This window comes from Drosophila virilis, chromosome 4, assembly GCF_030788295.1.
Source record: "Drosophila virilis strain 15010-1051.87 chromosome 4, Dvir_AGI_RSII-ME, whole genome shotgun sequence".
NCBI lineage: Eukaryota > Metazoa > Arthropoda > Insecta > Diptera > Drosophilidae > Drosophila > Drosophila virilis.
The window spans coordinates 66,516-81,734 of record NC_091546.1 but is presented as its reverse complement, the minus strand read 5'-3'; the positions used below and the strand labels follow the sequence as shown (position 1 = coordinate 81,734).

General features: G+C 37.2%; 3 protein-coding genes across 13 annotated transcripts; all 3 read left to right on the top strand.

Moving 5' to 3' along the window:
- Nucleotides 1-1,654: 1,654 nt before the first annotated feature.
- Nucleotides 1,655-6,640, top strand: dbr (debra). 3 transcript variants are annotated; one of them, XM_002059078.4, is made up of 5 exons: nucleotides 1,655-2,291; nucleotides 2,354-2,603; nucleotides 3,304-3,435; nucleotides 3,498-6,043; nucleotides 6,102-6,640. In XM_002059078.4, exons 2-5 carry the CDS (start codon nucleotides 2,466-2,468, stop codon nucleotides 6,403-6,405), a joined length of 3,120 nt encoding a protein of 1,039 aa, XP_002059114.1. In that variant the 5' UTR covers nucleotides 1,655-2,291; nucleotides 2,354-2,465; the 3' UTR covers nucleotides 6,406-6,640. The 3 variants fall into 3 exon arrangements, with proteins under 3 accessions (XP_002059114.1, XP_015024449.1, XP_032294688.1); XM_015168963.3 differs by lacking the exons at nucleotides 1,655-2,291; nucleotides 2,354-2,603 and adding an exon at nucleotides 3,059-3,115; XM_032438797.2 differs by lacking the exons at nucleotides 1,655-2,291; nucleotides 2,354-2,603 and adding an exon at nucleotides 3,182-3,217.
- Nucleotides 6,641-8,182: 1,542 nt separating this feature from the next.
- Nucleotides 8,183-12,295, top strand: galectin. Of its 5 annotated transcripts, XM_015168964.3 has the most exons (4): nucleotides 8,183-8,313; nucleotides 8,433-8,587; nucleotides 10,757-10,872; nucleotides 10,935-12,295. In XM_015168964.3, the coding sequence occupies exons 2-4, from the start codon at nucleotides 8,504-8,506 to the stop codon at nucleotides 11,956-11,958; spliced, it is 1,224 nt and encodes a 407-aa protein (XP_015024450.1). In that variant the 5' UTR covers nucleotides 8,183-8,313; nucleotides 8,433-8,503; the 3' UTR covers nucleotides 11,959-12,295. The 5 variants fall into 5 exon arrangements, with proteins under 5 accessions (XP_015024450.1, XP_002059113.1, XP_015024452.1 ...); XM_002059077.4 differs by lacking the exons at nucleotides 8,183-8,313; nucleotides 8,433-8,587 and adding an exon at nucleotides 8,999-9,361; XM_015168966.3 differs by lacking the exons at nucleotides 8,183-8,313; nucleotides 8,433-8,587 and adding an exon at nucleotides 9,210-9,347.
- A 508-nt stretch (nucleotides 12,296-12,803) lies between these two features.
- On the top strand, nucleotides 12,804-14,406 carry LOC6635755 (galectin-4). 5 transcript variants are annotated; one of them, XM_015168972.3, is made up of 3 exons: nucleotides 12,804-13,862; nucleotides 14,008-14,091; nucleotides 14,146-14,406. In XM_015168972.3, exons 1-3 carry the CDS (start codon nucleotides 12,939-12,941, stop codon nucleotides 14,212-14,214), a joined length of 1,077 nt encoding a protein of 358 aa, XP_015024458.1. In that variant the 5' UTR covers nucleotides 12,804-12,938; the 3' UTR covers nucleotides 14,215-14,406. The 5 variants fall into 5 exon arrangements, with proteins under 5 accessions (XP_015024458.1, XP_015024457.1, XP_015024455.1 ...); XM_015168971.3 differs by having other exon boundaries at nucleotides 12,806-13,211; nucleotides 13,278-14,091; XM_015168969.3 differs by having other exon boundaries at nucleotides 12,806-13,862; nucleotides 14,149-14,406.
- Nucleotides 14,407-15,219: the final 813 nt, after the last annotated feature.

The following is a 15,219-nucleotide window of genomic DNA, read 5'->3' as shown; positions in this document are numbered from 1 at the left end:
TATAAAATGTATATTATTTATTATTGTTTAAAATTTTTTATTTATAAAAGTAATTTTGAAAAAGGCTCAGATTTCAGCTTGAGTAATTTGCATACAGACCGAAATTATGAATCGCAACAAATAAAACGGGATACGAATTTTCCAGGAACTCTTAGGCTTTAGGTATTGCATACTTTCATGCGAATCAATTAAAACTTGCCGCAAAATGTGGTTTGTTGACTTTTGCGAGTAGACACGGTGCCAAGCCAAGTGCGATATTTTTACCTGTTACCAGACCCAACTGACCAAAAAAATTAATACGAAAATGAAAAGAACAAATTCGCCATAAATATCTACAAACTCCATAAAAAAATGTTTTACATTTTTTTTAATTTCCTTGTTCCTCGATTCAGTTTTTATTGCATACTTTGGAATGTATATATATTCAAACAAATTTATACATGTATACGTTGCTTATAAAAGATGGCCTCTTTGTCATACATTTTCAAATACTCAGATAACAATGTTGGCGCATGTATGCATATATGTGTACATATATGAAAGTCCACATAAATATAATTTTGTTAAACTATCTGCTAATGAGAAATGTATTGCGTGCATGCCAACCGTTGTATACAACCCATGTAGATGCCTTAAGTCTTCATTAGCCAGTCTCTTATTAATCCCTAAAATATCACTGTACAAATCTGGTAAACGATATATGTACAATCTTAAAAATTAATTTAATTTTCAAGCTTACATACACCTACATACATTTTTTCAAGTATGTGTGCATATACATATGTAAATTGAATGTATTTTGTCGACTGAATACTTATTGGGTATTTATTGTTATTTGTTTATTGTGGTCTTTTATTAAGCATTAAAACACAAAATTAAGCTTACATAACAAATTTGACCAAAAAAAAAAAAAAAAAAAAAAACAACAGCGAAAGGAATGCTACACAAAATAAATAATATTTGTGTCTGTGAGTGTTGCTTTAGTAGTGTTGGTGACTGTCGGTGAGGCAAGAAAAAACAGAAAACAGAGGCAAAGCAGAAAATAAAGATCATAAACATACATGTTGACACACACACAAGGTGATTGCGAATGGTGTGTGCAAGAGAATGTACAACGGAATAAAATGTACGCTACGAGAACAAGTTTTATTATTAAAATAAAAACCCCACTAAAATACTAAAACCGCGGAGAATACATACATACATACTTAGAATTGCGAGCATACATATATATATATATATATATATATATATATATATATATATTATATACATATGTGTGTGTGCGTGTGAACATATATATTGCTATATATATATATATATCTCCATGTATATATGTATGTATGCGTACAAGTATCAACACAATCCCACATCAGCGGAAAACTGGCTGTACGCCATCAAAATGTCTGCAACACAGACGCTCACCCATACGACTAAAACAGCAAAATATCATGAATGCGACGAACGGCAGAAAATAAAATGCGTGTGTATGTGTGTAATAAAAACAACAGTCAGACACGCACGCATACAGTCAGCGACCCAACACGCAAAGCGTGCACAACAAAAACAACGTGAAATTGCAGTGCAAGAGTGTATGTGTGGCAAGCCGTCGTAGGGTATATGTATATGTTTTTTTCATTTTTCTTTCAGTTTCTTTTCGTTCGTTCGTCGAAACGCAAGTGTTGGTGAGGCTACGACGCGTTGTTTCTTAAAAGGACAGAAGGAACTAATACAACCTGTTCATTTCTTATAGAAATTATAATTTCGAAATCATATTGCACTTTCTGCAACAAAATAATTAACAAACTTTAATCGCCTGTATGAAAGTATTCAAAGAAGAAGAAACAAAATACTCTCATCTCTCTCTCTCTCTCTCTGGCTCTTTCGATCACTGACTGCTTCACATGCTCATTGAAATTGTTATGATTAGTGTTTTATTTTGCCATTTTTCACTCTCTCTCTCTCTCTCTCACTCACTCTCACGCGGTCACGACTTTCACGAATCTGTAATAGCACCACAAAATAAAAATAAAAAATATAGTAAACAAGGCAAGCCACATTATAGTAGTGACCGTCTTTGTATAAGTGTATATGTGCGCAAATTGATGACAACGAAGCGTGTGTGAAGTGAGCAGCGCGTAAATCGGGTGCAATGAAATAAGTTTGACGAATTTGCAGCGTTTTCGTAAAAAGTGCAGTTAAAAATAAATGAGTATATATACATACATACATTAATTTATATATGTACATATATGTATGCATATAACAAGAATCTGATTTAAATTTCTCAGGTAAGTTAATTTATTTCATATTAACTAAATATAAAAAGAATGCTTATATATTCTTCTTCCAGCATGTCAGGAATAACGGATTTCAGCTGAGTTTACTTCTATACATTAATATACATACATACACAACAATATATATACTCTAAAGCCTTAACGCAAGCTATTGCTGTCCAAAAAATGGATGCACAATTTGAACACTTGTGTCGCATTTGTGCGGCTAACACGAAATGTAAAAACAATTCTGTAGTAGAAAGTGTTTTTATTTTTAAAACAACTGGCTTGCAGGATAAAATAGCTCGTCATCTCTTCCTGAATGTGAGTAAACTATTTTAAGTTAACATATGTACAAGTATACCCACACGTCTTTGCACCATATATCCACTAAGATGATGCGTAGTCTGAAAGTTTCTTTTTAGCTTCATACATATGTCCCATAACGTAACCTATAAAATGCTACGATGTATGTATGTATGTACAAGCATATGGCTGCGCGTTTGTCTGTATTCGTAAAAAAATCTACTTACTAAGAAGTACAACTACAACAAGCATACACTCAAAGGAATTTGTACACGCATATGTACACATGCATATACGCGCATACCATTTCATTATTTGATTGTATTTGCGTGTGGGCGAATATGTCGGTTGAGCAAAGTAGGCAAAGAAAATTTTTCTAGCAAATAACGAGAAACGGCAAGTAGCAAAAAATCTCGTTTAGTCGAACAAATACAAGTTTACCAAGCTTGTGTCCGTGTGCTCGTATACATATATTCGAAATACGTGCAATGGTAATTTCAGAAAACGACGAAAGAGTAAAAACAAGCTGCGTGAGTTTACCTCCTGCTTGCATCTTACTTTACATGTGCATGTTTATGTTTTTATATTGTGATACAGTTATGTATGCATCTATGACATTAAACGAAAGTTATGTAGGTACATTTGTTTTAATAGTTAGAATGTTAGGTATGTAATGTGAGGTATAGGTATATAATATTAATGTACTATGCATTTACAGGTTGCCGAAGATGACCCCCTGCCTAAAGTTCTCTGCAAATCCTGTTATCGGCAGGTGGAAGCGACCGCTTCACTTTCTAATATAGCGAAGCACACCCAGCGCGTGTTTCGGGACTTTTTGCTAAGCACAGTGGTACAAAACTTATTTTTGCTTAAAACATTTAAATAGAAATTAATGGTTTTCAATTTTTGCAGCCCAAACATAATCGCCAAGCGACAGCAACACTAGTGGATTCATTATCCCCGGTGGTATCAGTGCCTACTCAGGATATAAGTGAATCCAACCATCGCGACAACAATGTTACGCGCCACAGCACCAATTCGAACAATAATGCATTTCATCCTATATTATTAACTCGTCAACCGGAGACGACCATTGCATTGAATTCGCATCAATTGGCAGGGAATCAAGCACATGACGACGTTGTAATCGGTTTGACTAATAAAGACAGTGAGATGCGGCGCCAGCAGAAGCAGCAACGCGAACCGAATGAATATCCCAATAGTCGTAGCAACGCTAAAATTAATAACCTAATGCTCCCGACTCGGCGGAACAGCGTATTTGTGGACATGCGATACAGTTCCGCACCGATGTCAATAGCACAGCGTTCAATGCAAATGCCGCCATCCTTAGCACCTTTACATTCTGAGGTGTCTATTTCCAAGGCCACGAAGAGTAGCCCAGAAAAGAGAAATTCACCAGCATGTGTAATTAACTTCATACAGACTCATGGGCGCATCACAGGCAGTGCACCTACAATCACCACAAGTGCAACTAATAAGGGATACAGTGCCGGTAATAGTAGTTCCATGCATGTCAGAAAGCCTCAGGCTTCTTCTGCCTCACAGAGTGTCTGCATCGCTGGCGTACCTATTCTGCCTAATAGCGTACTTCAACAAAAGCGACGGAATCTTAAAAATGCCTTAAACAACATCAATGCCATACGCGATGGGCAGGTATCCCTTTTAAAATCGGCGCATCAACGCCACAATGTGGACGATATTGATATTAGACCCCTTGTCACTACCACTGTGGTGCCACACCAATCGTTGTATGGAGTAGAACCGTCTGTGGAGGAGGCGCTTCCAGAACATATCATTATAGCTGCACCTAAGAAAAAAAAGGAAGAGCATGCTACTCAAGCCCTCTCAGGTCCACCGAAGCTACAAAAAATTTCAAAATCTGTGCGAGCACCTAGCGACGGTGGTTCAATGCCAGATCCTTTACCAGCTGCTAAATCTAAAACACTACCAAGCATGAGCAGCCTTACCGACGCTATTTCGCTAGGTAATGTCATTCGAGATCCAGACCTACTGAAGCTAATACTTAAGGCTCTCAAATGGCCGGTCACAACCGATAATTGTGAAGAGCAAATGGCGAGACTGAAAAACTCGAAATTTGCGGTGATTATGTCGGACAGCAACCTTTTGCAAGATAACGATCTGACGCAGCTACTGGGTCCATACCTAGGCCCAATGATGGCTATTGTGCAGCAACAGCGTCCAAATTCGTCCGCTAATCCTAATAAGACTCCTTCACCACGCGCGAGTCCGTCAGCAGCAACTGAACTACAGACTATAGGAGACTGCACGATGCCGTATAAATTACCACCAGAAACTTCGGTACAATTGGTGCCATCCAGTCCAACAGATCCGGATCATCCACAAATATTAACAAATAAACCAGTGGACCCTCACTCAAAGCGACCTCAGCGAAAGTCACGTATGCGTGAATTGGGTGCAAATGGACAGTCTTGCACTGCGGACATTGCTAGCACATCAAATGCCGCGCATGTTACAAACGAATTGCTTAACATTAATGCCATGTTAATCTCACAATTTGGCCAAAATCCAGCTGATGTGATTAACGAAGCGCTAATTTCTATGTTAAAGCAACAGCAGGCATCGAAAAGCCAGCGTCCGATTCGCCGTCGCCGTAGTGCTTCGACAAGCGCTCCCCTGAATTTAGAAGATATTGTTCTAGTTGAACCACAACCATTACTAGAGACTCCGCCAGCACCTGATGGTGATATTTCGACCTTCCCGATGCCACTCCAATTACCTGAACCTCCCCCTGTAACTCGGCCCATCATCAAGCGACGCAAGGCCGTTGTGCAGGCGTCGAAACAAAGTTGTCCAAAAACCAAAAGCAGAGAAGAGATTCCCATACCGAAAACAGATGAAGATAATTGTAAGACTGAGGGTGAACAATATGAGGTCACAGAGGAGACTGTCTGCACTGCCGATCGTTCTCAAAACATTGAAACTTCTACTAATCAGCACACAAGGGAAGCACCACAAGCACCTTCCAGCACAGTACCGGAAGCTATTCCCATTAACAGCAGTAATCTAGAGCTCGGATGTGCTACTGAAGACACAGCCGCCAATATCGCCAAACCAACGATTGCAAGCACACGTAGAACAAATGTTAAGTCTGCGCTTGGCCAAAAACTTTTGGAAGCTATAGGCTTGCCGCAACCGGGAAAAGACGCCCCAACGGAAAGTTCCCGTGACACGTTGCGCAGTGCATTAAAGCGATCGTTAAAACAGGCGCAAGAACAGCAGCAACAGCTAAAGCGCGTTAAACAAGAGGAGCCCGTAAAGCAGATGGCGGATTCGACTACAAAACCGGTTGCCGGTGACTCTTCGGAGGAACACAAAAAGGCTATTGCTGAGCGCGAATTGGCATTATTAAAGCGCAAAACAAAGAATGCAGAAAAAAACAGTTTGTCGGTCAAGGAGTAAGTATAACACCTGCTTCCAATCTTCTTTTTTTTATAAATTTAAATATTATTTTAGTGAGAAATCGGAACGCACTGATGTAAGCTCTTCGTCGTCACGCAATCGTAGAAATCGTAATAAGTCAAAAACTGATGGCAATGACGAAGACTCTGGTGCCGAAGAGGGGAAAAGTGACCGATGGGATGAAGACGATGATTTACCTTTGAAAACTGAATCAGAAAAAATCACGGATCAAGTTAATCGCCCTACGCGCACAAGCAAAACCATGTCCAAGTATTATAAGTCTCCTGGGGGCGATAAGGCAATGTCGACATCAAAGTCACAGCATGCTATGGGAAGGCGATCGACCAGGCACCGTTAAATTGTTGAGTATGGCAGTTTTAATAATAAACTGTTCGCTCCCTCGTCTGGCATATAAAATATGCGCAGATATTGTTAACATTTTTCATATTTCATTAAGACGCAGTGTACACAGTATATACGTACTTTATTAGTAAATAGTTTAACTATTATTCAACAAGAGTTGAATATATGAATTGTCCTTATAAGCAATCACGTTATATGAAAATAATAAAATGTTGTTTTCTTTGGCATAATTAATTTCTCAACAAAATGCTATTGCAAAACGGATTTGGGCATATTCCAATTGGCATTTAGCAATACTTTTTTAGTTCGTTTTATAAAGAAAACGTGGTTAAAAATAGTATGGGCATTACCATCAATGTAGTAATATAATATAGTAATATAATTATCAAAAATTTTCCGTTTTTGTGAAAATCAATGTTTATTTAGATCTGGCAAATTTTATTGTTATAATTATAAATGCTTTTTTTATACCCTGAACAAATGCCCAAATGTATGTAACAGGCAGAAGGAAGTATCTCCGACCCCATAAAGTATATATATTCTTGATCAGCACCAATAGCCGATATAGCCATGTCCGTCCGTCTGTCCGTATGTATGAACGCAAGGATTCAGAACTAGAGACTTAAAATTTTAGATGGAGGTGCTCCTAGTGCCTGCGCAGATCGAGTTTGTTTCCGATAATCGATAACTTACTCCATTTCTAAGCAATCGATAAAAATCGATATCGATATCCTCTTTTTCGGGCAATTTTGGTAAATAATAAGAGCTAGAGTCACCAAACTTGACAAATTCTAAAATAGAATATATATATACATTTGATGTTAGAAGAAGAGGGTTCAGGGTATCCCCTAGTCGGGAGTTCCCGACTAGAACCTCTTACTTGTTTAGCTTAGTTTATTATAGACTAACTAATGTATATGTAAAGTGGAGTAGAGTATATTAACGTTGTGCAGTGTCCATTAGTTTTATGTTACTATGAAAACTTAAGACTTAAAACTTTGAATATCTATCCATACTCAAGTGTGGCAGGGAGGCTCAAGATTTGTTATGCTTTGTTTGATTAGTTTGTTAATTATGCTCCCTTCTTTAAGTCCCAGTCAGTATATATATATATATATATATATGCTCCCTTCTTTAAGTCGCAGTCAGTATATATATATATATATATATATATATATATATATATATATATATATATATATATATGTGTAGAACTGTTTGTCCAGACTGAGTGATCGGTGATCAACGCATCAACGCCCAACCCGTAGACTCGTAAAAAAAAGTTTTTACTGTAGTTAGCTTATCGAATGGAGGTGTACGCTAAGACGGGATTTTAGGTAAATTTTTAAGATATAAACAGCCAAACTAGAAAAGTCCGATCTTCAAAATCTTATCGTCAAACTGAAGTACATAGCACCTACAAAATAAATCGGACAAATGGCGAGTTATTATATGAAAGCACTTTTAAATATATACAAATATTTATAATATTTGCTATGGTATTTAAATTTCGGCATGTCGTATATCAATTGCTTTGCAAGCTATCTTTGCGTTTTCACCGATATCGCAGGTGTACCGCGACAAAAAGAATAAATAAAGAGAAAGAATAGATCACGGCTGTATGCATATGATCTCACGGCCCCCCAAGAGCCCGTGAGTAGATTTTAGCGTTGTGTTTTGCATGCATGTATGTATGTGAAAATGTACATACGGATAATGACAAAATAATTATAAGCAAAACATCAGTTGAACATTATACGTGAGTAGCAGCGGTTGTATAGAAACGAGGGAAATTTAAAATAAATGTGACTATTACTCTTAATTTATTTAAACTTTTTTTTTGTACTTTAAACACTTGTTGCAAGGCTTCTCGCAAAAGGAGAGTGAATCGTAGTGGAAAAATGTAATGTACCGTTTTATATATACGTGCTCATATTTATACATTCAAATGTTCTCATTCTAACACACATTCAACCATTTATCTATAATGTGCAATATTACTACGAGTTGCTTTTGTCACAGATAAGAGGCTTATTTTGAACACATTCGATAATAAAACTTGTTGGAAAGAGTAGACGGTGTAGGTCGATTCAATGAGCTGCTGCTGCGGAAAACGCAAACGTGTTGCGGATTGTAACAGTGATGAAGAGAATTATTTACATCTAAACCTTAATGATGTAAGTATATCATCCGTATGTATAGTAAAATATAATACTTTATCGCCAAGTGTAGAGGATATCTTGTAAAAATCTTGCAATATTTTTATTACGTACATATGTATATATTATTTATATAATTCCGTGTGTGGGCGCTATCAGAGAAAAACAACATATTTATGTATGGACTATGATAACTATGAAACAGTCTATGACTTTAGTGTGTAGCGTATAGTAGCTTGTTGGAGAGCTAAGAGAGATATACAAATTAAAAAATACATGTGTTAACTTGTATACATACACTTACATATATTCAATTCGTTTGCTCGGAAAGTAAAAAGCAGAAAGTGAGAGAGAGAGAGAGAGAGAGAGAGAAAAAAAAGAGGCAGAGCGAACACATTGAGTGCAAGCTCTAAGCATCTCAAAAGCGAGAACTCTTGTCGTGCTCGCTGTCAACCGGTTAGTATGACTGCAATCACGTTGTTAATACGCGAACTCTACGATCTGTCGGATGCATTTTGGCATAACGAATTTAATTTCGCACGAAGCTTACAATATTACCATACAAAGCATCGACTCCGATTGTTTTGGTTTTACTGTCGAGAACACTGGTTGCGTCAGTATACGAGCCTATCGGGCTATAACGCAATAAAAAGCATGCAACATGCTGCGGCAACGGACATCGATTTTGCAGCTATTGAAGCTTCGACGAGTTACCAAGCTATTGAACATTTCGACCATCAGCAAGCGGATTCTTTGAGTGATATCGAAATTGTAAATGGTATGGATTTTAATGTACGTGAGAGACAAGCGTAAGCATTTCTTGTGTTTAGTTTATTAAATGGTAATGCGTACATACATATGTACATATTGTATTGAAATGGTCTTCGTTGAGACTTCTCATTCTTCAATTACGTATTATTCAACTTGTTAAATGTCTGTCAGACGTTGTCCGAGTTTCGATGAGAGCAACTTTCAGTGGTTGCTTCTTTGTTTGACATTTATCGGGCTTTCTGTCACTTATTCTCCTTCTCATTTTATGTGAGCTTTTGCACAGCTGTTTGTTACAGTCGTGGCATACACAATAGTCTCACCCTATGTTGTTGCCATTATGCACATGTAAGGCTTGTACTTTTATTTTGATATGTTTATGCATTTTTTTATATTATATTATATTATTTAACAATATCGTCATCGATCATTAATATTCTACTCATGTCTTCGAGTTAAACCAACGTATGTACATATATGTATATGAATAAGCTTTTCAACACTGCGCTTTTGCTTTGAGTTTTTCTCATTTTGGGCGAGACTCAGCGTAATGTGAGACTTTATAATAAGTAGAAATAATTGCTATAGCAGTGGATGTTCGATAAATAAACTAAAAAATCTATGTAGTGGGGTTGTAACAAAATATGAGATGCAAAATAATAACTGTGATAATATAAAATTTTAATATGATATATGCACTTTGGCTTCGCTGACCTCGTATACAAAAAGTTGTTTTTACTTTTGTACAACTCTGTTTACTTATAACGGGAAAACCTTTTTAAGACTATAATAACATATATGTGCGTATATGTACAGTTTATTTACATCATAAAATCCATAAAGCGTTACTACTAAGCCTGGCTGTGATTAAATATATACGCATCTATAACTAAACAGTTCAAGCGATGTGCTTTAAGACTTTGTGCAGAAAACTGTTTAGCTGTTGTCATTCTGGAAGAAAGGGTGGTTTGAATGAGGTAAGCCAGTGAGTCAAGGACTAGCTTTAAAAAAAATAATTATAATATACTTAAAATATTCTGTTTATATGTGCAACTTCTAAATGAAAAACTCTGTATTCCGTTTATCAAGTTTAAAACCTTATAAATGAAAAATACATATGCAATATATGTCATATATGGTATATACTTTGACAATAGCAGTTATTTTTATAATTAGACTAACTTGTGTAGGTATAGACTTACGTTTAACCCTTGAAAGATAAATAATATCCTTTTTCAATAATAATAAGTACTTTTAAGAGAACGCAGTAGGCATTTTTTGTTGCACATGGAATTGTTGAAATGTCGATGTTATCTATATTTGATATATTCAGCTTTGAACGCCAAAGTGAACAGCTAGGAAGCATTGTAATGTAGATAATTTAAATATTAACAATACATAATTTAATATTCACTTTAGGCGTCTTTTTATGAATACTCTGATGCGCAGCCCAAGTATTCTACTGATGAAATTGGCCAACTCTGCGAAGGCGTTAGCTTTACCTTCACTGGAAAAATTGCCATCAACTGCGAGCGGTGACTGACTCGGATAAATCATATTCGTCTGTCGTTTACTAAAATAATATATATACCCACAGATTTTCCATTAATTTTATGTACAAAAATGAAACACGGGATGTCGCACTACACATCAACCCCCGCCTTCCTCAAAACTATATTGTACGTAACACCAAGGTCCATGATGTTTGGGGCCGTGAGGAAGTGTCTTCAGCGCTGCCGTTTTTACTCCGCCGTGGGGATAGATTTGCTATTCAAGTGTTCATTACAGACGTTTGTTACATGATATCTATAAATGGTCATCACTTTACTGAGTATTCGCACCGCGTACCCTACAGCGGTGTTAAACATCTTGAAGTCAAAGGTGATGTGGAGGATGTGGAAATGCAGCGTACTATAGTTCAGAGTTACCCACAACGACTGAAAGAATCAGCAGCAAGAGTTATAGAGGAACATCTTTCTGCAGAAATGGACGAGGTTGATGCCAATGCTGAGGAGATTATCAGTATACCCCGCGAGTGGTGTCTAATTAGCGCTCCCGCTAAAATATCGGACAATTCATCAAAAACCTGCCAAGTTTCTGCAGATCAAGGTCTTACGCTTCCATATTACGGCGGAATTACACCAAAATCATTAAAAGAAGGCCGTTGCTTAAAGATTGAGGGCCGTGTACGTCTGTTGCCACATTCATTTTACATAAATTTGCAGCAAGGACAGAATATTTGGCCACATCCCGTTATTGCATTCCATTTGAATCCACGTTTTTCGCAAACGAGCAGTGGTGCCATAGGTAAAGCGGTAGTGTGCCGTAACGCTTGGTATGATGGAAGTTGGGCTCAAGAAGAACGTTCCGAATTGGACACAAACTTAAGACCGGGCCGTACATTCTGTTTAGCAATTGTCTGCTCCAAGGATTCTTTTGAAGTCTATGTTAACCATAAGTTTATTACTGAATTTAAGTTCCACGTTAAGCCGGATATTGTGGATACGGTATACATTCAGGGTGATGTAAAGCTGTGGAATGTTTCATTAGAACCAAATCCAATGATTAAGGGCAAAAATGTGCGTATCTATCATAATCCTATTTATACAGAAGAGTATTAGGTTATGAAATATGCGGCACGTCTTTGAACGTTTTTTCTTTTAAAAGCCTATGTTATACCAGCTGCCTTAATGACAATATTAAGCTTTTAGACCGTTTGGAAAATGTGTTTTAAATCAAATTATCTAAGCAAAACGTGTGTAAAACAATGTGTAAGGATGTTAGTAAATTTTGTTGTGAGCCAGAATATGAATATAAACCAGCAATCTTCTCTTTTTATTTAACTTTAGTTGTGAATTATGAATAAGTTTCGAAAAACGCTACTCTCTGTTAATATTATAATTTCTTGTGAAAATAATACCAAACCTAGTTTTAAGAATTAAAAAACCAATTACAATATATATTGTTTTTAAAATACAATATCCCATACATTGCTTTGCATATACTAATGTACATGTTGGAAAGTACATAAGTATGTATATATCATTTCAAAGTTGTAGAGAAAAATCTTAATGTGTGCATATATATGGTGAATAATTTTTCAACATTTACTTTTCTAACAAATATGATTTAGTTACTGCGTATTATTTCATGACAGTGTTGCATTATTTTTATATTTTAGGGCGCAAGTCTTGTTTCTTAAAAAATTATATCTTTATTGTTGGCCTACTTTATTTAAACTTCTACGATGTACTAAGCTGCATTCTTAGACATGCAAAATTAAAATTAAACAATAATTATAATATCTTTGTTATTAATTTGATACAAATCAAATTATTACAATACTGTACTGCGGCAGTTTAAATAATTAACCTTAATGTTCAATTTAACATTTTTAAATAAAATGTTATTTGCTTTTCAAATTTAAACCATAAAAAAAATCAGGAAAATTTCCCTTATATTGTTGCTTGGTTATTTGACTTAAACTGTTTCACATGACACTTGACAAAATTATTCCGGTAAAACATTTAAAACCCACCACGCTACTTTTAGAGAGGCCGTTATTTGAGCATGCATAACAGTCGCAGGCGGCTGCAAGGCCATGAATATCTACGAGGGCGCTCGCAGCATTGCCCTACGGCGTGACTTGGATGCTATGTCCATATTCTATGAAGAGCGCAGCGCTGTTAGTCGAAGAAAACAGTTCAAGCTGATTGAGCCACCAGTGCCCGGGCTTTGCTTTTTCTTTCACGGACTTATACTTGGCGACTGCGAGCACTTTGTGATCGACTTTGTGACTAAGCAGAAAAACGAACGATGTGATACCTGCGACGTTGTTTTGCAGATCGGGGCCCGCCTACCACAAAACTACATTGTACGCAATTCGCGATTAATGGGCAAGTGGGGCCCAGAGGAAAATTCATCTAATTTACCTTTTCAGCTGAAACGTGGTAAAACCTTTTGGATGCAGGTGCTTCTGACAGACAATTCGTTTTATATTTCGGTAAATGGCTTTCACTTCGCACAGTATAATTACCGTATGCCATACAGATGGCTAACAGGGGTAGAGGTGCGTGGTGATGTATCTGACATGGTCATTGACATCTTCTATGTGACGGAATATCCGATTCGTGTCAGTCGTAGTGCGGCCACCGTTATACAATACATCGACAAACCCTTCAGGGATCTTTCGCTTGAGGTTGATTCCACCATGCCGCTCGATTGGCTCCATATTGATGCTCCACCCAAGTTCCTCGAGCGTGGCCGTAATCCCCACGCCCAGTTAACCGTACCATTCTATGGTCGAATTCAAAATGACGAAAAATTTACCGATGGCCATGTACTGCGTATCGAAGGTCGCGTTCGTATTATGCCTCAAAGTTTTAGTGTGACATTACAGCGTGGTCAGAATATCTGGCCGCAGCCAACAGTATCATTATTTTTTAGTCCTAATTTCCTACGAAGCAGTCGTGCCAAGGTGGGAAAGGCTATTATTACTAGGAGCGCCTATATAAATGGTACATGGGTGAGTCGTGAAGTAACACGGTTACATACACATTTGGGTCCAGGCAAGGCATTTGTCCTTATAATCGCCTGTCGGAAGAATTTTTACGAGTTATTTGTCAACAGCTATTCGCTTCTGACATTTAAGCATCAGATGAATCCCGCAGATATTGATATGGTTAACATTCGGGGTGACGTTAAGCTCTGGAATGTTGTCGTTGAACGGGTCAAGCTTCCGCCGAAGCCTCCCAGTGAGTTCAATGTAAAGTAGTTATCTAATTTTATTTTGCTATCTGATTTCCCAGCAGGCCGTTCTCTTGTCAGTGTTAGTCGTTTCCGGTTATATGAAAATGAAAAAGGGATTTAAAATGTAATTGGATCACCTTCAAAAGAGTTTAAAAATATTGTATCCACTAGAAGTGTTCAGCTCAAGAAGACAAACGCTAATAGCAGTGTCGGCAAAATGTAAAAAGGACCTAGTGATTCTTATCCCGCTCTTGGCTCGCTAACTAACCACATTCACCGAATAAACACCAGCCCCAAATGAGCGAAAATTAATAATTTAATATTTACCTTACATTCTTACTACATATTTTTCTGCAATTAAAACAGCAAATATCACAGCGCACTTTAGACATGTCTTAGGTGCAACTGCAGGGCGCTTCTACTCATAAACGTCAACGTGCGTGCTGTCAAGTCGAGCGCAGCCCATAATAAGAATGCAGGTGGACTGTAGATTCAATTGATTATTAAAAATGATAATCGATTATAGAAGCCTCCTGCCAGTTTCGAATGCTGTGTCTGTTGGCCTGCTGCGTTTAACTGCATGTGTCTGCATGTGTTGAGCACGACAGTTGACATTGTTTAGGCATGTGCAACAAAAAGTGGTATCAAAATGGGCAAAGCCGAAAACGTCAAGTAGAAGGTAAATATTTTTCAAGGTTGCCAAAGGAAGTCGCTTTGTCGCAGGCAAAAAAATTTATATTATTTATGGTTCAAGTTCGAACGTGCCTCGCATTTTTGATCAGTTTTGGTAATGAAGTGGATCACTCCCAGTCCAATGCAGCCAGTGCAGCCGACAGCGGTCTTCATTGGCTTTAGTATTTGCTTAGTTAAACGTTCCGACTACTATATAAGTTCTTTTTTACCTGTTTTAATATTTTGTAGCGCGGCTCAGGCAGTAGTCTTGATTGTCTTTACATTGAATAAAGATATAACAAGGATATATAGAATATGAATTGGGCAAGTACATTTGACAGACTATTTGGAGGCTTGAATTAAAATGTTTCCCCTCCGACTTTCTGCATAAAGTACTGCATATTAAAATTGTCGAAATCGATCGGTAATGTGTAGACTACAAATGATGAACTTGCCGGCAA